A 22,380-nucleotide genomic window follows, 5' to 3' on the forward strand; every position below is an offset into this window, starting at 1 on the left:
CATCTGATTATACATAACATTTTCCATAGGCCGTCAGCCATGCAAGCTATATGCTCTTTAAGCCACATCTTTTGTAGGCTCACAAATACTTTATATGTAAGAAGTATGAATATGTATATATTCTGGATGCTTATGTAAAATGATTTAGGGATACACAATGATCTGTAGTATGATAGAAAGCAGTTGAAATTAAACATGAAATACAACTTATAATTCACTTTGGTCTTTGTTTCTTTTAAGGGACCAGTTACTCTCCACAAGAAAATTCACACAACCACAGTGCTCTTCATAGTTCAAATTCACATTCTTCTAATCCAAGCAATAATCCAAGCAAAACTTCAGATACAGTAAGTATATAAACATGCCCAATTTTGGTTTTGGGGGGGGGGTTGTGTGTGTTTGTGTTTATTACCCTCCTCCCTCAAAAATGCCTCCCAAAACTCCTCCACCAAGTCTTGTTTAATCTAAAGTTGACCTTTTTAAGATTATTTATTTATTTATTTGACAGACAAAGATCACAATTAGGCAGAAAGGCAGGCAGAGAGAGAGGAAGGGAAGCAGGCTGATGTGGGGCTCGATCCCAGGACCCTGGGACCATGACCTGAGCCGAAGGCAGAGGCTTTAACCCACTGAGCCACCCAGGCGCCCCTAAAGTTGACCTTTTTAAAATGGATTTGAAGTAATGAGCTAAGCTTCGTAGAACTGAATATAGTCCGGAGGTACTGGTATTATTTCATAACTTTTCTATACAGAGCAAAATATAACTATTGCAATGTCTGAGATAAAAAGAATTATAGATTGTGAAGCTTATGTAGTTAAAGTGGTTTACCTTCCTCCTTTAAGAAATGTATACATTTCTTAAAACATATATTCAGAACATCTGCTGTGTATTACACTCCCTACTAAATAGTAGTGATGTGAGGATTCCTGTCTCAAGGCAATGAAAGTCAGGAATTTTAGGCATTTCTAAACTGAAAACTCAGCTTTGATTTTTTTTTTTTAAGTCATGGTTCAAATGAAAGTTTTAATACATTCATTCAACAAAAGTTTAAGTTTTCATTTTGCCAAGTATATGCCAAATTGGAGATATATATAGTACCAAGAAAATGTGGCCCATCTCAGAGGAACTTTTGGACCTGCAGTGAAAACGGAAGAGTAAACAATTAAAACAGTGCCTGTAAGAGTTGCTTTGGGAGCATTCAGAAGGGTAACTCCAGTCTTGGATGAGAGGAAGGTATTAAAGTACAAGTAACACTCCCCAGCGGATTGAATATAGCAGCTGGGTGACAAGGGCTGGAATTCATCTGGTATGCAAAGGGAGCAGCATCGACAAAGACCTAGAAGTGTGAAATGACATAGTGTTTGGAGACCTGCGAAGGTTTTGAAAGTGTGAAAGAATGATAAGAGCTCAGGTTACAGAGATAAGTGGAAACTAGATCCCCCCAAATTGTGTATCTTACCAAGGAATATGAATTTTATATAAAGGCAGTGCAGAACTACTGAAGGATATAATTGGTGAAGTAACCTCCTACTTGGGATTTTAAAAATTCTGTCAGAGTAGCATGGAAAATACAAGGAAGGAGCCACTAGAAGGCGATAGAAGTGTAGGTTGAATCCAACAGATTCTGCCTTGGATATTTGGGTGATCGTCATACCTTAATCAACATTGAAAGGTCTTTGGGATTTATTGTTTCTTCTCCCTTATTGAAGCAATATGGATAGTACATTTTCAAAGGAAATGAAGACATAAATGATAGCATTTTCATAAAGATAAATTTAGAATAGTTTTAAATACTGTATCAGTCAGGGTCTAGGTAGGAAAACAAAACATGCTAGCTATTTTAGCACAGAAAATTTGACAGCACAGAGAATTTTATATACAGGATTGGCTAGGCAGTTAGTGTATGTTATTGAGGACTGAAAAAAAAACAAAGGAACACTGAGGTGATTCACACATACATTCAGCCTTTGAGCTGGAGTACAATAGGAAGAGGTTGTGGTTATTAGAACCTAATAGCTTAGAGGAGGAGCCTTGCAGAACTGGTGATAGGACCTCTGAGTGGTACAGTGAAGCTAGTTCTGGTTTGGGGCAGATGGCAGAGAGCTGAAATTGAAGATATCTTTGGCTGCTAGGCTTTTCATGCCTTTCGGTCTTAACTTCGGTGCCTACTATTGGCAGAATCTAACTGGTAGCTAGCTGAATAAATGATGTAATTAGCCCTAGTATCACAGATCAGTATAGAAGGCAGTGGTGTTGAGGCTGAGACAACAGCTTGGTAAGCCTTAACAGGTGTTATCATCAAGCTCCTTGGCATGAGTTACACAATAAGGTGTATATTCAGGATTTTAGAATGAATCTGTTTTTGTGGAAGGTGGCCCCATTAATTTACAAAGTAACAAACACTAACTTAAAGTTCATTTATCACTCACAATCCCAAATTGGTATTTGTCTGCTGATAGTTGCAGTGGCAGGCCATGTGGACATTGTTTTGGCTTAAGAAAAATCTTAATTCAGGGAGAACTAATTCTGGTTGATTTGATTCCCAAGACATGGGTTAAACGTGGTGAAATCAGAAAGAGTAAATAATGGGCAGATAAGCTTGATCTACCCAAATCATAAATGGTGTCAGGGGATTTCCTTTTGTGGATGGAAGCTGAAGACTGTTACCTGAATGGGTTAAGTATTATATGTTTTAAGAATAGGATTTCCCTTTCTGTAAATTGCAGCTACAGGTATATAATTAATCTCCCAGTACTGGTCTTATTATGATGTGCCCAGTAGGCTTGATGCATATATTATTTTATAAACTACAAATTTAATCTTACCTGAAAAGTTAGCTTTTGAACTTTTCTGCAGGTTGCTTACAAACTTTCTGTCTTTAAATCACTTCTAATGGAAGTTTTTGAGTAGTAAGTAAAACATAAAATTAGTTTTTATCTGATACTTTCATAATGAAAGAATAAAAGAACAGGTGAAAATTAGAGAACTTAGGTCAACACATTTTAACCTAAGTTAAAATATGGAATAACTTTTTTTAAAAAGTAGTTCTTTTTTTTCTCTTTGAAGTTTTTAGGTTTTAAATCTTGTCTTTGGAAGATCAGTAACAATATTACCTAGTTACCGTCAGCACAGACATTTGGTTGTATGGGTGATTTATATTTATCAGCTGTTGATAGTCGAGTTGAAGTTGCCTTATTTTCTCAGTATTAAGATTTTCACATTTATTGTGGTTTAACACAGAGCCTAGCCCATGATAACTGTTTAGGAAAAGCTTTTTGAATGCCTCCTCCTCCCTAATCTGAATATAACAAGACTTACAAACCTTGTTCTGGGTTAGTTATGCATATTTGTGGTTTTTAAGAGACCTGAATTGCTTCATTTAGAAAAAAAAATTTATTCCCATTTAAACACATAACAGATACCTTCCCCTTCTACATACCCACCAGTCCTGATTTGCTGGGAGGTACTTCAGTCGCAGTTGACTTGGCATTTATAGTCCATCTCCACTTGTTACCACATAAATATCTTCATTTTTTGGAGCTTTTCACCTTGAGGCTCTCAAGATTTATTTCTGTAACCAGTCTTTGCCTGAAGATACTCCACTTAATTTTTAAAAATCAGAAATTTATCAGAGCGCTCTTAGGACTTCATGAAATTCTTTGTTAAAATAATTGCCATCTTTGATGGTGATATTGTTAGTCAGCGAAGGGGATCCTTATTAAAAATTAGTAAGTTAATTCCAGGATTAACCATTCCTTTTCCAGTGTTTCCCATGGGGAAGAAGTAGTAAGATTCTGTATTTTAAGAGAGAGAGCAGAAGGGGATACACTTTTTTAAGGAGAAAAGCATACCTATTCGTACTGTTCTTTCAGAGCAGTCATTTTCATACTTTTTGGTCTCAAGACCTCTGTCTACATTCATAAAAATTGAGAGCTTTTGTTCATCTTTTATCTGTATTTACCATATTTAAAAATTAAACCTTGGGGGGAGCGCCTGGGTGGCTCAGTCATTAAGCCTCTGCCTTCAGCTCAGGTCCTGATCTCAGGGTCCTGGTTTTGAGCCCTGCATTGGGCTCCCTGCTCAGCAGGAAGCCTGCTTCTTCCTCTCCCATTTCCCCTGCTTTTTTTCCTCTGTGTGTGTGTGTGTGTCTCCGTCAAATAAATAAAATGTTTAAAAAAAAAATTAAATCTTGATAAATATGAGGGCCACTCAGGTGACTCAGTTGGTTAAGCGTCTGCCTTTGGCTCAGGTCAGGATCCACGGTCCTGGGATCAAGCCCTGCGTCGTGCTCCATGCTAAGTGGGGAGCTTGTTTCTCCTTCTGCTCCTCCCCCTTGCTTGTATGTTTGGGTGCTCATGCTCTTACTGTCTGACTCACTCAAAATCTTCATAAAAACACCTTGAAAAATAATTTTATAAAAATCAGATTTGTAAACCCTTTACATGTTAGCATATGTAATGTTTTTATGAAAAATTACTTTGTAAAATAATTGTTATAATAATAATGTAAAATAATAACTTTGTAAAACAAAAAGATCTGGAGTATCTCTTTAATGTCTTCATAGGAGATACCTAGAACTTCACAAGTGCTCTGCATTCAGTCTTCGTGATAACAAATCTCCTTTCACAGCATCTGGGGAAATTCCACTCTGTTCTTGTGATAGAATGAGGAAGAAAAAGACAAAATCGTTATAGTAGTATTATGAAAATAGTTTTGATCTTTTGAAATGATTTTGAGGTCCTTCAAGGGTTCCTGGACAACGCTGGTAAAACTGTTGCCTTAATGCTTATGTTAGCAAATACATCAAGCCTAATTCAGAATATTTGAAGTGTTTGCAGGCCTTTTGGGGGTTTAGTTCTTAGTTGTAGATATTCCTTTTTTAAATCAGATTTAATAACTTAAGATCTAATGTTTAACATGGTGATTATAGTTGGTAACACTATATATTGTGTGATTGAAATGGGCTGAGAGTGAAAAATTCAAAATGTTTTCACAAAATCTGTGAGGTGGTGATGGATGTGTTAGTGAACCAGATAGGTGAAATCCTTTCAGTGTCAAAACATCACAGCATACACTAAGTGTCTTCCAATTTTGTCAACTATATCTTCCAATAAAGTTGAAAATACATAATGAAGAAAAGCAGTAATACCTGTTGCACATCAGCATTTTGAAAAATTCCCCATTACTGAAAGGGTTCCCTGCCCCCTTTACCTTTTTTGTGTGGATGGAAGTGGGATGAGAAGATAAGCTAAAGTTACTGGTACGTTATTTTAATGCTGTACCCTGAAACACATTTTGTTAAGTAAGACATTAACTTGTACTAATCTGAGATTTGGTGGACAAAATCTGCAGTGTCATAGACCCATACCGTTGAAGTTTCTGGTCTGTGAACTTTTAACTGTCCTGGAGGTTATGCCAGGATATAAATTAACTGTCGTCAAATAATATACTGTTTACTTGAGCTGAAAATTTTTTTTTCTAAAAGTGGGACTCTTGATGAGGGAAAGAGTATGTCAGTATATATTTTGATGCCTGCTCCTTACCTTCTTCAGAACAAGTTACAGAACCATCACTTTGAAGAGCACTGGTGTAGACCACTCTGCCCTACTCTGATATCCTCTGTCCACTTGCCTCAGATATTACTCTACTTCTTCAGACCAAACTAGTAATCAGTCCCATATAACCACTTTCCAAGGAAACCAAATCTTTCAGATATATCCATAGAAATGTTCAGTTTATATAATAATTCAGGTACAAGGAGTGGTGAATGGTGAAAGAGGACTTTTTGAATCTGACTTTCTGTGATTGGGTTTCTGCAACTTGGTTGTAGCCTATTTCTGAAAACTAGAAGGATTGAGGATTAACTTTCCCCTGATATGGGGGTTTTGGATGCACAGGGCTGATTACCAGTCGCTTCATTATTTTGAGGTATAATCCCAAGAGCATAAATGTGGCAGAATCTGCACTATCTTTTCATCTACCCTTAAATTGCGGCATTTTGAGAACGGGTATTGATTTGTTGGAAATAATGGGCATCCTGAAACCTAGGTGTTTTGATCCTTACCTTCTATCACCAGTTAGTTTTGTGACCTATAGCCAACTGGTGCATTCTCTAGGCTGTTTCTTACTTTGTAAAATTAAAGCCGAGTCAGCAGGGCATGCGAGTTCATTTCTTTCCTCAAGCTTGAGCCCAGAAGAGGTGTAGACTACCAAAGTATAACATCATTTCAAGCTCATTTGAGAAAATAGTCAAGACATTCATCCGGAAGTGTACTTGGGATTCTACCAGATTTCCTGGGCCTAGTGCACTTAAACTTTATGCTTTTTAGATCAGTACCATGGAAATTGGGCCTTCTTTCAGATTTTTCTAATTTCTTTATAATTTTCCAGTACTTATAAAATACCTAAAGAGAATGTAGCTGAGAGTTTTTGAAAGGCTGGATTTTGTTACAGAGAAATGAGTGATGCTGCTGACCCATATATCATGTGAGAAGACAAGGTTTAGTTAACACTTGCCCCCATCTCATGGATTTTGCTGGTGAAACAGATACTACACTTTTAATTAGCTTTGTGTTCATGATTTTATTAACGTCGTGTTTTTTTTTCCCACTAAGTAACAGTAAATACAGGCAGATTGTTCTCTGTTAATACTATATATGAGTGCTGTTGTGCATAGTGAGTTTAGAACTGATGTGCTGTCGTGTCATCAAATCAGTCAGTTGTCTGTGGGTTTTTTAAACTCCCCCTCCCCATTGCCATGTGACTGGATTTCAGCAAATAAAATTATTATAATGGAGAACTTCGGTAATGCTTTTCTGAAGTCAAGATGTTAATTTCCCATTTCTCATTTTGTGCCTAATAAACATATATCTTCTGTTTAATTTCATATTTTACAGGATTTTCCTCTGTTATTTTTTTAAGGTGTTCATAGACTAAGGTCTCCTAAGATATATACACAGATAATTACATTCTAGATCTGGATGTTTTTATTTAATGGTCTTTTCCCTTATGTGTGCTTTGAAAACCATTGACATTCTTGATGTTTCATATCAAGTGATTAAATAGTATTAATATTTTCTAATTTTTAAAAATGTATTTTTAAGCCTTATGATTCTGCAGATGACTGGTCTGAGCATATTAGCTCTTCTGGGAAAAAATACTACTACAATTGTCGAACAGAAGTTTCACAGTGGGAAAAACCAAAAGAGTGGCTTGAAAGGTATTTGCTCTTACTCATTAAAAAATATTTCTTACTCTTGATTTTACAGCTTAACATCTTAGAACATTCTGAGTTTAGATTTCTTAATAGCGAAACTCATCATTCCCCTCTTTAATTGTAGTGGTTTTCTGTAAGTACTTTTTACTTAAAAAACAAAAACAAACAAAAAAAAACTTGGACAGATAAGCACCTGTCTATAAGGACCTTGTAAACCATCAATATATTTAAGATTTTAGATCAGCCTATACTTAATGCATCTTCCTTATAATTTGTAGTAGAAATCTTCATAATTCTTAAAGTACAATAATATGTATCCTTCATATATGTAGGATTAATACTGGAGAGTTCTGGTTTTGGGGTAAATGACATTATAGATAAATGCTATAATATGACCATCACTGAGAAACGTTACTGTTCTGTGAGCCGTATCTTATCTCATGCACCAGTTGATATTATGGCTGTGTTCTTTTATTTTCCATATACCATTTTATTGAGCATATGACCAGAAAGTTACATGTAAACTCATTGTACTTGATGTAATTTTTATGGGTTTACCTATGTTTATTTTTAGAGAACAGAGACAAAAAGAAGCAAACAAGATGGCAGTTAATAGCTTCCCAAAAGATAGGGATTACAGAAGGGAGGTGATGCAGGCAACAGCCACTAGTGGGTTTGCCAGTGGAAGTAAGTATTAATTTTTTTCTTTGAAACAACATGATGTTTGATTCACTCCTATAGTTCATATATTTGTATCTATATTCATAGATGTTTACATATGTAAAGTAAAATAATAGAAACAGGTTTCTTTTATGTTAGATATGTCTTCCTAACCTTTACCATTTTGTTTCCTGAAAAGAAAAAGGGTGCACAAAGGAATAGTACACATAATGTATTCATCACTACTCAAAATGGCTATAATGCAGTTGAATTGGTAGAAAATAAAATTTCATACTGTGGATTGACTTGTTTAAAACAGGAGTTGTTTGGTTTTTTCCCCCCTTTTCCTGAATTGTGTCCTATTAAAACTGGACAGGGAAATCCCTTCCAGAACGCACTGAATCTTTCAATCTAATAATTGAATTATAGTCACATACAGATAGTGACATCAGAGTGTCTGTTGGTGTTTTATGTTTATCAGTGAGAAACTTTTTTAATCATGATCATAGATCTAGATAAGGTCTCCATGCTGCGGGCATACCTTAATGTTTTTTGAGGTCAGATTTTGTCTAAGTGGGACAATATGAGTAACATACATTTCTTAATTCAAAGTAAATTTGTATGTGAAGTTTTACTAAGTGTATTCTATTCCCAGTGACTTCCCTTGCCCAGAATAGAATTCAAATGCCACCGTAGAATTCTTAGGCTCTTTATCAGATGTTGAAACATTGAGAAGAATTTTTAAAAGATGTGTTCAGGGAATTTTTGGACTTGGGCATTTGAATCTTCCTCCTGTAACTTAAGTAGGGGATGTATTTGGTCTCAGGAGGGAATACTGATTCTTTTGACAGAAAAAACTCCCAAGATGAAACAGATAGTAAAGTAACATAGTTCTTCAGCACTGAATGTTTACGATATATTCCTTGGAATATTTAATTTTTTATATTAGTGAAATTGTGCTTAATTCTTAGAAAACAATGACTTAAAGTACTGAAGTGAAGAAATTAAAACTATTGTATTTTGAGACGGAAGACTTGGGTTCTAGTTCCATTTTACTTAATATCTTAAGTAATTGTGATTTCTGGCAAGCAGTCAGAAATGAGGTAAAGGTTTTCCTCTCCAGGTTAAAAAAAAATAGCACCCAGCTGTGGTCCTCCTGAACAAACTGCAGAGGGATATTAGGGGGTATGGAGGAGGAGTGACAAATGGATGTAAAAATAATCGCTTATATATTGGGCCATGCCTCTCATTTAGTGGGTGATGGTTCCCAGAGAGAAAAAAATAAGAGCCTACTGTGTCTCCTTTATTCTTTCCAAAATATCCTATCATTTAAGTCTCTTCTCCTTTGAGGTAGAGTAAATGAAGGAAGTAATTAAAGATCTGATGGGAATACTGATGGAAATGAAAGTAGTATTTTTTTTGTCTTTTTGCTAAACCATCTTTAAGGAAATAAAATCAGAGTTGTGTTTTTAAATAAATTGTGTGCATATCTTTTTCTTTCAAAGATGAAGGCGTTCCTTTTCCTTTTTCTTCATAATTTCAAAAGCGAGTCATGTTGGTTACTAAAAAATAAGAGGGAACTTTCTAAATTCCATGAGCCAGGAGCATTTGGGAAGATACACTTTTTCCTGTGCATACATAAATCTGTATAAAAACTACGTATGTATGTTTTACATAAAAAATGGGATTATATGTTACTGTTTTTAACCTTTTCTTTTCAGTAATATTTCAAGGAAATGTTTCTCTATCAGTTTAGAAATCCATATGTGTTAGATTGTGTGGTTTTCCTTTTTTTGTTGTTGTTAAATGTGCCCTCATTTATAAATGATCCTCTATCCCTGGATACTTGGGTGGTTTCCACCCTTTTCCTACTGTCAGCAGTGCTACGATTCCTATCTTTGCCCACTTACTACTTCCTTAGCCAAATTCCTAGAAGTGCAAGTGACAAGTCAGTAGGTCTGTGTGTGTTGAACTACAGTCATGTGTCTCACTTTTTCAGTTTTAAGTAATACTTAGAAAAATCTTAGATACATTTCCTTTTATTTTTCCTTAATTGGTCAATGGAGTTAAATACTTAAGCATGGTAGTAATGAAGTCATTAAGCCATTTAAGTGCTTAACCTTTTCTATCCAAAAAGTGTTGGCAGAGTTTTCCATGTGTCCAATACATCATATTGGGTAAGACCTAAAGCTTTGTAGTTCGTAACTGCCAATAAAAGGTGTGTGTGTGGGCGGGGGGGGGGGGTGCTGAAAGATTTTATATGTAAAGAGATAAACGTAGAAAATTTATTTTTTGCTCTATAGAAAATAGTGTTACCCAGAACTTGACATTGAAAACTTTGTGGGTAAAATTTTTTATTTGGTATTACTGCTACTAGATTATTTTCACTGTCTTTAATTTGTGCCTCATAGAATGATTGTTCTGTGCTTAGAGAAGGATTCTCAACAGTAGCGCTAATGACATTTTGCTTTAGGTGATTCGGTGTTGTGGGTTGCCATCCTGTGACATAGGATGTAGAGGACCATACCTGGCCCCTACATGTTAGGGGCCAATAGCACCCCTCCCCTCTCCTAATTGTGACAACCAAAATTGTCTCCAGACATTTGCTAAATGTCTTTGTTGTGGGGGGGCATGCAGGTAGAGTCACTGCATTAACTGTTTGGTCTAGAGTTGTGAATCATAGAAAGCTGTTGCAGCTACAGCTTCCTTAATTCCTGTAATGCAGCTGCCATTTTTCTCCCCCAGAGCTTACAAGTGTTTGAAATAGTATCAGCTTTAATTTTTATCTGAGTACATTTGATATTTTTTGACTCTAGTCGTACAGAACTGAGAGGGATTTTTTGTGGTGTGCAGGAAGTAAAAGTTTTTGGTAGTCAAGGGACAGGATTTGTGGCAGTTGGGCATGGTATGGTATTATTTCCGTTTTATCGATCCCTAAAAGTTCCTGTTGTAGCAGTATTCTTTTCAGGAAGAACTTGTAGAATAAAATTTAAGTTTCTTGTGCATGCAAATTGATAGTTTACCAATGAGTTAATATCATGCAACGGATGTTTGTATTCTATTGTGATAGTTCAATCTATTTGTTCTTTTTTTTTTTTCTGTTAAGGTTAGTATATGTGTAATTTATAATACTGAATTTCATTTATTAAGTCAGAAGACTTGTGTTTTTATATAACAAGTTTTTTGGCGGTATCCAGTACATTTTGTTTAGTATAACGTGGGAGCTGTGCACTGAAGGTTTTGGAAACAGACTTGTAGTTTAAGCATACTTCCTTCTTTGTGCTGTCTTGGTCTCTAGACTCAGAGGAACCCTGAAATTGTGGAAAAAACTTAAAATACTCAACAGGGAGGGCATCCTTTGATAATATTATTATTACGTATGTGCTTTTGAATCTTAAGATGTTTCTCTACTTGAAAGTTGTTTAATTTTTAGTTACTGATTAGATTATTACAGTTTGGCTAGAGATTTTGATAAATATAAATTTTATCATGATTATTGAAATTTTCCTTATGCTCTTTTTGGAAGCAGAAGTACTTGAGGTTTAAATATTTCTCTGTGACTTTATTGGAAGAGGATGTTTTTAATGTAAATGGTAATAGCAAGTAGATTTTTTGACTGTGCTTCCAGATGTAGGCTTTCTGTTTTCAGCTAGCATTTTCTGTAACTTGAGGTTACAACTAACTGATATTGTTAGCATTATCAAAAATATGAACTGATTTACTTACTGAATGCACAGTTCATCATAAATTCAGCCATCCCAAAATGAGGTCATATAAGCCCCAGCACAAACTACTTTCAGTTAGTTACTTTAGTATTATGAGAAATCAGGCTAATAAAGCTAATACTCCTTTGCAGTTGAACCACTGTGGATAATTCAGTTATTGGAATCCATGGTCCATATTTTATAAGAATGGACCATTTCCTTTTGATATTTTTAAAATACTTGAAAAATTTTCATTTGAGTAAAATGTTACAACTCCATATATTGATGTATTTTTTCATTGTTTTGTTTGAACTGTGGTGTGGTTCTAAAGAATCCCCCTAAATCAGTGGCCCATTTGAAATCTGAGTATAGGTTACTTAGAGTTGAACTAAAAATCCTCTTTCAGTATTTGGTTATTTCTGTGCTGGTGGTAAAACTGCAGATACTAACTGGGCTTGCAGTTTTATAACAAGATACAAGTATGTTGCTAAATTAGCTGATGTTAAAGACAGGATTCTAACGTAATCTTTTTTCTTCCCCCCTTCTGTCATTCCAACATCTCTTTTTTCGAACTGTGAACTAAAGTGGAAGACAAGCATTCCAGTGATGCCAGTAGTTTGCTCCCACAGAATATTTTGTCTCAAACAAGCAGACACAATGACAGAGACTACAGACTGCCAAGAGCAGAGACTCACAGTAGTTCTACGCCAGTACAGCACCCCATCAAACCAGTGGTTCATCCAACTGCTACCCCAAGCACTCTTCCTTCTAGTCCATTTACGCTACAGTCTGATCACCAGCCAAAGAAATCATTTGATGCTAATGGAGCATCTACTTTATCAAAACTGCCTACACCCACATCTTCTGTCCCTGCACAGAAAACAGAAAGAAAAGGTATGCCATTATTACTAGATGCTGCACGTTGAACTATAGTTTTTGAGTTTTTGATTATATTACATTATCTCCATTAGCTTGAATAAGACTCTTAATTATAAATTCTCTTTAAAAGTCTCTCAGAATGTTACTGCATAGATTTAGGCCTAGAGTTAGCCATATTTAGATTTTTTCCTTAATTTTTAATTATGAAGCCTTAGAACTATTTTTCGCCTTCGACACTTTGAAGTCAGGTGCTTAATTTATAACAGTAATGGCTTAGCTAACTCAAAAGACTGTCCCTTCATATTTGTATAAAGTAATTTTTAGTTTTTGTGGTAATTACCATGATGGTTTAGTTTAGATACTGTCTCAATTTTCTGTTAATTAAAATTTGATATGAATAGAGACATTTTAAACTTGTTATCTCTGCATAACATGCAACTATTGGTTTCAGTTTGTGAATTAAGAAAACTGTATCCTAGGCTACAAGATAGAGTCTTAATGTCTGAATTAGAACTTAAATCTGAAGAGAAGTTAACTTCGTAACTCAAAATTGTGTTTATCCAGCTCAGTGCTGATAATTGTAGCTTGTTAAGAGAGAAATTGTGGCAACAACTGCTTTATGAGGTGACACATAACAGAAGCAGACTGATGAAGTAAGTGTATTTGCGTAGACCACTCACAGTTCCAAACTTAACACATTATAATGTGTTTTAAGAAATTAAGGGAAAAAAATTGAGGAAGTTAAAAGGCAGTAAGTAAATAAATTATGGGCAGACCCATTAGCGGACTAATGAGCAGATTAGCATCAGTAAACATTGAGAAACTTAAATGTCCTGTGGGTTTAGGAGATGCTATAGGGATCTAATGAGTCTTTAAGCTTTTAATCTATTGTCTGATTCATTATTTCACATTGATTTAATTTGCTGACAAAGGGTTCTCATAATTAGATTTCTTCTGCTTCTCGTTTCCTTTTATGCATGTTATTTGAATATCTTCTGTAGTCCTCATTACATATTAAGCTACATACTTTTATCTATAGTGCTTAAATACATTATAAACAGGTTGTTCCAAATGTTCTCAGATTCCCCTAAGATCCTATTTACCCTGATGCAGAATTAGTATTGTAAAGAGAAGTCTTGAGAGATGAAATGCAAATTAATGCAGTAATTGTTAATGTGGTAGTACTTTCTAAAGGATGTTAATGGTTCTTCAACTCTTTAACTTTTGATTATTTGGTCACAGAAATTTATTTTATTTTTTATTTATTTTTTAAAGATTTTGTTTATTTATTTGACAGAGATCACAAGTAGGCAGAGAGAGAAGGGGGAAGCAGGTTCCCCGCTGAGTAGAGAGCCTGATGTGGGGCTCGATCCCAGGACCCTGGGATCATGACCAGAGCCAAAGGCAGAGGCTTTAACTGAGCCACCCAGGCACCCCCAGAAATTTATTTTAAAATCCTGGTCAGTTAATAAAAAAAAATTAGATGGCCTTTAAAAAGTCTTTATCTCATTTCATCTCTTGTTCACTTAACTCTTAGCTTTACCTCCTTTTTGAAATTCTTTTCCCTGGCTTCTGGGATATTGCTAGCCTTCTTTTCCTATATTTCTTCTTTCCCCTTAAATACCAGTATCGTTCAGCCTTTTACTGTGTTTTGTTCTTTTTTTTTCTGGCTCAGTATGTTCTCTTTCACTGGGCAGTCTTGTCTACAAAAGTGACTCCCAGATCTTTATTTCTAACTCTTAACATGTATCTGCTTCCTTTCTGTAGGCATTTGATAGGTCCCAAATTCCTCCCTTTCCCCACAACTTATTCTCGGGTTCTCAGTACAGAACTACACTATCCTCCCAACTCTTTCTTGTTTTTCAGCATTTGTCCCTACCTATCAACAAATGTTGGATTCTGCCTTCTGTATCTTAATGTGTATATATCCTTTCTATGGTTATTGTCATTACCATTATTGAAACTCAGGGCCTCTCTCTTGAAATAACCTGATAACTGCCTGCTTCCTTCTACCCAGACTATTCAGTTACAGTGGCATCATTATAAAATATATGTTGGGTTGTGTTTTTTCCCTTTTAGTAGTTTTCCATTATCCACAGGATAAAGTCCATACATACTTCTTAGTAAGATTATAGCAAGTACTTGACAGTCTGGTTGCAGCCTGTCTGACTAGCTTGATCTTCAGCATTCCACTCTTACATTCCTTACAATTCATCTTTGCAAACCTGTACATTTCTTTGGGCATGTTGTATTTGTTCTTGTTTTGAGCCTTTGCTGAAAAGAAGGACATGTTCTTTCTTCCATTCTGTTGAACTCAGTACTCTTTCTTTAAGAGTCAGCCCTAATGTCCTTGGGGTCTCAGTGTCAGTTAACCTCTCTTATATTTGTTTGTTATAGCACTTACCAATTATAATTTTAGTTCATTTAATTAAACTGTTGACAGGTGTTAATTACATGTTGAACTTTGTTCGCTTTCTACCTTCTCCCTCCATTCTTCAAATCCGTTCCTGACAGACTTTTTAAATACTATTAAAAATAAACTATATACCAGGCTTGGTGCTAAGTATATACTATATATTTTAAAATAACATTGTAAGGGATGGTGGTGTATCTCTTAGATAAGAACCTGAACATTGCCACTGTTAAATGGTAGAGGCAGCCTCTCCAGAATTCATGTTCTCGCCATAAAACTGTAGATAATGAAGACATAAATCTATATTAATTTGGACTCCCAGAAATTCAGAATTCCTAACAGATGAGTCATTTTTAATTTTACGAAGTATGTTTGCTAATCCCAAACTTTATCGAAAACTTCTGTATATAATAATTTTAAACAGGAAAAGACTGGATTATCTTGCGATTGACTATTGAAATAGGGAAAATTGTATAGTCTTTCCGAGTACTCCTTATATATCAATGAAGGCAATATTATTTTTTTAAATAAATTGTATAATTCAAATCTTTCAGATTGTTTACCAGTTAGTCTAAATTTATTAAGTGTCCATTAATTTGAAATACGTTTTTTTCTTCAGTGGAGACATTCATGTTATTCAAGTTAAGCTCCCTATTGACTCTTCTCATCAGTACAGTGATTTCCTTGTTTGATTTCTCCTTAACCGCTAATTTATATTAAAATGTTGATGGTTAGGTAAGATCAGACTCTTCAGACTTTTGGTTGTAAGTGCTAATAGAATATAGCTAAGCTTTATCTGGGGCTGTTAGTGATAGGATGCTGTAATAAATAATATGAGAGCAAGATCTTTGTCATTGTGTACCATCGCTCTGTCCCTACTTGTTGACAGAATAACAAGTAGTCAGTACTTGTTGTAGATGGATAAATAACTGAAAGAATGGTAAGAAGTATGTTAAGGGGTTGGGGAAGCACCTGCAGAGGTCATGGTTTTAAAAATGTATTTGGAGAAAAAGAAGAGTATTAACATTTGTTGTGAAACCAATTAAAGGATACCAGTGGTAGATTTAGATCTGTTTAATGCCAGTGTGCCTTAAAAAGAACCTGAGATAAATTCAGTCTGTGCTTGCTAGAAGAGTGTGTGTAGAATCTGAAGCTCTGGTTTGGTAGGGAACAATCCTGGTGTTAGGTAGGGTGAAATGAGGTCAGGTATCTTTTAGATATGTATTTGTTGTTAGGGTAACATTTGTACATCTATTGGCAAGGTTACTCTGTTGGACAACCAACCATGAAACAAAGTAATAGGGACAGTGATGTGCTTAAAAACCTAAAACATGATTTTTATCAGTTGGCATCCTGTTAACCATTCTTTTTTTTTTTTTTTTCCCCCCCAAAGATTGATTTAGAGAGCAAGAGAGGAGGAGTCTGAGGTGGAGGTGGGGAGAGAGGGAATCTCTAGAAGACTTCGTGCATAGCTCAGAGCCTGATGAGGGGCTTAATCTCATGACCCTGAGATCATGACCTGAGCTGAAACCAGGAGTCAGGAAGCTAAACCATCTGAGCCATCCAGGTGTATCTGCCTCCTCCTTTTCTTCCATTGACCATTCTAAATTGTTAGTACTCTGCCCTCCCTCCCAGATTCATGAAATGACAAAAAAGCAAGAGACCATCACTTTGGCCAATTAACTGCCAGAGTCAGAAGAGTTTGATTACCTTAATTAGCAAGTTTCTTATTTAGTAATTTAGAATTATGATTTATTAGCATAAATAAACTTGGAAAGTAAAGCAAAATAACTAAAGAAGCAAACCTATTCAGTGATTTATGCTAATCTTCTGAGGGCTAGCATGTATCTTAAATATTTGAGTGGTTACATAGTTCCACCCTCAACCTAATGGGAGGGGGGATTAGTCATTCATTAGCATGAGGTGTGAGTTAATCACTTGGAAGAAGCTTACCTTTTATGTTTTGATGGTATCTGTAGATTTGAATGAACTTGAGGACTTAAGTATGCATTCAGGCAGTAGCCTTTTATAGCCAGTCTAGAAGGTCATTAACTAGGTTTAGTGGGCCACGTTCAGCCCTCCTTCGTTCAGCCCTCCTTCCGTTGCTTTGCTTTATAGTAGTTTTTATGATTACTAACTATTCATGAAAATTAAGAAAACTGGCCACAGAGTTAGTCACTCGAATTTTGTTGAATAACCAAATACCTTCGTGGAAGAATTTAGTCTGTTTTAGTAAGTTTAAAATAAAATTATGTTAGTCAACCTCATGGCACTTTGAACAATGAGAGGGGAAATAGCTGTGATGAAAAAATATTAGAAAATACTGTTTATAATTTGAGGGGTAGGGGAAGAAGGCTTTTGAAATCAAGGCCTTTTAAAAAAATGTTGATAGATTTGAGTACATAAGACATTAAAAACACTGACAGAGATAAGGTTTGAAAGACACATCTCAAATTGGTAGAACATAACTTGTAACATACATAACAGTATGTTAAGGATACATTAAGAATACATCAAAACAATAGGAAAAAGTACAGTAGAAAAATGAGCAACAGATATGAATAAGCAGTTAATGGAAGAGGAATTTAAGGTTGTCAGCCTTAGTTTACAGCTACAAAAATTAACCCAAAAATGGATCAAAGACCTAAACTTAGCAGCTAAAACTATAAAACTCTCAGAAGAAAACAGGTGAAGATTTTTAGGACATTGGATTTGGTTGTGATTTCATAGATGAGACACAAAAAGCACAGGTAACAAAGAAAAAAACAGATGAACTGGACCATCAGAATTCAAAAACTGTATCAGAGCATTCTAGAGGGAAAAGACAACCCACTGGGTGATAGGAAATAAACTGTAAACCCTTATCTATTAAGGGATGATATCCATATATATGAAATCCTATAACTGAACAATTAAATGAAACCTAGTTTAAAAATGGCCAGAGGACTTGAAAGACATTTTCTCTAAGGCCTGGCAGTAAGCACATGAAAAGGGTTAAATCATCAGGGAAGGCAAATCAAAACTAAATAAAACAACAGTTCACCCCCTTGGGATGACTTTTAAAAAATAGCAATGAAAATAAGTGTTCTTGAGATGTTAGACCCCTAGTACATTGCTTGTAGGAGTGCAAGCAATGTAGCACTCCTCAATGTAGCAGTTCCTCAAACATGAAACAGAATTGCTGTTCTTTGCCTAGGTGTATAACCAAAAGAAAGGGAATCAAACAGGTGTTAATAACACTGATGTTTGTACCGGTATCATTTACAATAGCCCAATGGTGGAAACAGTCCCAAGTGTCCATCACCTGAGAGACAATAAATAAATAAAACGTGTTAGACAGACATATAATATTACTCAGCCTTAAAAAGGAATTAGATTCTGACACATGCTGCTGCAACGTAGTGAACCTTGAAGACCTTAGTATAAGTGAGCCAGACAAAAGGACAGATGTGATTCCACTTAATATGCAATACTTAGAATGGACAGATTAATAGAGACAGAAAGAATAGTAGCTACTAGGGTGTGGGATGATGAGGAGCCCTTCTTTAATTGGTTATAGAATTTCTGTTTGGAAAGAGAGAAAATATTTGAGATAGATGGTGGTGAAATATTTGCACGATAATGTATAAATATTTAATGCCCCTGAGTTGTAAACCCAGAAATGGTTAAAATGATAAGTTTTATGACATGTATCAGAGCACAGGGAAAAAAACTGTCAACAGAAATATTATCAATGTATACTGGAAATTAAGATTAAAGTAAGATTTTTCTCCCTTAAGATTAGTGACTTACAATTGAATGTGGGGAAGCACAATTGGTGGGAGTAAGTTGGTTAGTTAATAAAATCTGTTAATAAAATTGGTTAATAAAATCTGTTAAAAAGTTGCAAAATACGTTTATCCTTTATATGTATTACCATAAAGATTTCCTTGGTTGAACAAAAAGTAGGTTGTAGAAATACATCTTAATATATTTTACATCAGCACCATACTTACGTACCTTTGCAAATGCATAGTAAAGGTTCTGGGTGGATATATGATTTAACGTATTCATGAATTAGCAAATTAAAAATAAATGAAAGTCACATTATATACCAGGTGCTGTCACTTAGCTACCTTATTACAGTTTCTTCCTACATTGAAATGCTTCTTTCCTTTGTAACTTCTCCATATCCTAATCGTCAGTGTAACATGACTACTACAAAATAGAACAAAACAGACTGCCCTTGTTGTGTCAGTGGTTTGAGCTTTGTTCACATGTCGCTTTGAGTATTAGAGCAACTGTCTAAGCATCAGAGGAAATTATGATTAGAAATGCAATATAGTATTTGTTTACTCTTAAGTGCAGTGTCTTTTTGTTTTTTTTAATCTTACTGTAGATCTAAAAAGAATTATTTGGCATACCAGAAAAATGTAGGTCAGAAATAGATTTTGACTTTGGTTTATACTCTTGGATACTTTGAATGGTGCCTAGAGTTAGAAGAGTTAAATACTACTTTAAACCTTAAAGAGTCGGTATATTAACAGATTTCTATTTGATTTATATGTGAAGTTTAGTCTTCGGTACTTTACGCCCCCTCCTGGTAAGCATTGGAAATGTGAATGAATAATTATATTTACAAGCATAAAGGGACAGTTTTGTTAAAGCATTTATTAAAAAAATCAGAGGATAACATATTTTAAAGGTCATATGAAAGAGTTGGTTAGAGGTCTGTAAGTCTTAGAAATGTCAGATGGGAAAGTGACTTAGTTTAAGTTTAAAAAGGTTAGAGGAAGAGACTGAAAAAGTGCTCAAAGGAAGCTAGGGTTTTTTTTTAATACTTGGGAAAGTTTGCATTTAAGGAATGAGACTGGAAGATGGTATTCTTTAAAAGTGGAAGAGCCTATAGATATGGCTTTGTAATACTACATTTATTACCTTATATATATTTAATTCTGTCTTTAACTGTTTTCAAAGGTCCAAGTTTTTATTTTCTAATAATTAGTTTGATACAAATTTGTATTTGATACAAATTTGTATAAGCACGTTTAGTATGTTAGCCTGCCTTCTTAACGGATTCCAGATCAAGAGGTTTCAGATAAATAGAATTGTTAATTAAAATTAAACATACAGAAAAGTTTATTTGATGCCTGTTTTTTTTTTTTTTATTCCACACAGTTCTGTTTCCTTTCTGTGTTTTTTAAAAAAAGAAGGGAGGTTTAGTATTTTGCAAGATTATTTAAAGTAAGCCTATGTCAATTAAATTTATCTCTAAGACTATATACATTTACCTTTATGAAAATGGCATAAAGTAAGCTGTTAATTGTCTGTTTTGTCAGTTATTTATGGATGGAGACCTTAGGCTTTCCTCCCCATTATCATAAGTTCTAAACCTACAGGTTAAGAGAGAGAGCACGTGTCCATGAACCTGGGCCTTTGTTGCAGAATTGGGCACCCATTCAACAAGTACGTGTTGATGCCGTCTTGGTGCCAAGTCCTGTTTTGTACCAGGGGTACAGAGGGAGATAACAACAGACCCTCTCCTGAAGAAATTCAAGTTCTAATAGAAGGGGAAGATAAACTATATAATAGAAGATGCTGGACAATGTAATAGATCTGTGTTAAGGCACCCAGAACACAGAGGAGAGGTACCCAACCAATACCTTTCTTTTGTTATATATCTATATTTTTAAAAATTTGATTTACTCATTTGACAGAGAGACACAGTGAGAGAGGGAACACAAGCAGGGCTAGTAGGAGAGGGAGAAGCAGGCTTCCCGCTGAGCCAGAGCCCGATGCGGGGCTGGATCCCAGGACCCTGGGATCATGACCTGAGCTAAAGACAGATGATTAACGACTGAGCCGCCCAGGCGCCCCCTCTTGTAATATTGTAATGGTAAAACTAACACTGCCGATTAGCATTTTATATTTATATTAATTCTTAAACTCAATATGTTCTCAGTTACACATGTAGATTGAGGTAAGTAGTAGGTAAAATGTTTAACATGTAACATGCTTTGGAAGGGCATTTGCATGGATGTGCCTTCTAGGGAAACAAGGTGAGTGGAGCCATTATTTAAAATAGTGTGGAAGTTAATTCTGTGAAGAATCTAAAAAAACAAAACCAAGCTTACAGAGCCCAGATTGGTGGTTGCCTGGGGCAAAATGAGTGAATGAAGTCAGAAAGTACAAACTTCCAGTTAAAAAATAAAGCATGGGAATGTGATGTCCAGTCTGGCAACTATGTGATTAATAATTCTGTTGCATATTTGAAAGTTGATTAGAGAATAAATCTTCAAAATTCTCATCACAAGAAAAAGAATTGTGTGACTGTGTTGGGTGATTATTTCGCAGTATATACAGGTAACAGTGCTGAACACCTAAAACTGATAATAGTATTGTATGTCAGTTATACCTCAATAAGAAAATAGTATGCTGAAGACCTCCCTTAGAAAAATGGTATAGCACTTTCCTCTCTTGGAGCTTATCATTAATTTCACTCACTCCTGTATGTTTGTGCTATGCTGCTTTATTTTGGTTTTGTTTCCTTTGGTTTTTAAAGTTAAAAGCAACCTTGGAAACTCTCTAATCTGTTTTTCAGAAATCAGTAAGAGATGTCAGAATCACCCATAGAATTTTTACAAGTTGAGCATATGCTTGGGCCTCCACAGGTTCATTAGGAGTGGAGCCCAGGTATCTGTTGTTTTGTTTCGTTTATAGATGATTCTGATACACATTCTGTTGAAAACTAATAATCACAATCAGACCTTTTAATAGAAAAATTTGGCATTTAGGTAAAGATGTTACCTGTTAAGGGTCTCACAGATAGTATGTAGTATCAGCTGGTTTCATACTAGTCATCAGTGATCTTCTCTCAGAAAACTTCAAAGGAAACTTCTCCTGAGAGTGAATAAACTAGGAGTTAAGGATACTTAGTTTTTGTTACTTTATTTCTTTATGGTGATAAGTATTTTCAATTGGGTATTTCCTTTTCTTGGATTGGAGGGCAACACTGAAGAGTTCTTAAGCTCTGCTAAGTTTTGAAATCTGTGGGCAGATTTAGCAGCATCAAAGTACATTTGAAAACAGTTACACCTTCTCCCAACTCCTATCATTAAAAACAGAAGAAAGCCACAGTAAAAATAACAAAAAGAGTAAGGATCATTTCAAAGATATGTAAGTACTAATTTGATTATTCATGCAGAAAGTAAAAATACAGAACTACTTTCATTTTTAAAAATTTATTTATTTATTTGACAGAGATTGCAAGTAGGCAGACAGGCAGAGAGTGGGAGGGGGTGAAGCAGGCTCCCTGCTGAGCAGAGAGCCTGATGCCGGGCTCAATCCCAGGACTCTGAGATCATGACCTGAGCCGAAGGCAGAGGCTTAACCACCTGAGCCACCCAGGCAGCCCAGAACTTCTTTCAGTTTAAACATTAATTAAGAATGCCCCTAAGCTCTATATCCCCTAAGCTGACCGTTAAGGAATATGATCCTGGAGAAAACTCCTACTGTCATCTGTAATTAC

The 22,380-nt window shown here is 35.3% G+C and overlaps 1 protein-coding gene across 8 annotated transcripts in view; it reads left to right on the forward strand.

Moving 5' to 3' along the window:
• WAC (WW domain containing adaptor with coiled-coil) overlaps positions 1-22,380 on the forward strand; it is an 83,975-nt gene that overhangs the window by 46,072 nt on the left and 15,523 nt on the right. For 5 of the 8 annotated variants that reach the window (XM_080809998.1, XM_080809994.1, XM_080809991.1 and 2 more), the window contains exons 4-7: positions 241-347; positions 7,105-7,220; positions 7,792-7,904; positions 12,167-12,475. In XM_080809998.1, coding sequence (XP_080666124.1) covers positions 241-347; positions 7,105-7,220; positions 7,792-7,904; positions 12,167-12,475 — 645 coding nt within the window. The remainder of the gene's footprint in view (positions 1-240; positions 348-7,104; positions 7,221-7,791; positions 7,905-12,166; positions 12,476-22,380) is intronic. The other 3 variants (XM_080809996.1, XM_080809995.1, XM_080809997.1) reach the window with 1 other exon arrangement.

Source organism: Martes martes (assembly GCF_963455335.1).
Source record: "Martes martes genome assembly, chromosome: 8".
NCBI lineage: Eukaryota > Metazoa > Chordata > Mammalia > Carnivora > Mustelidae > Martes > Martes martes.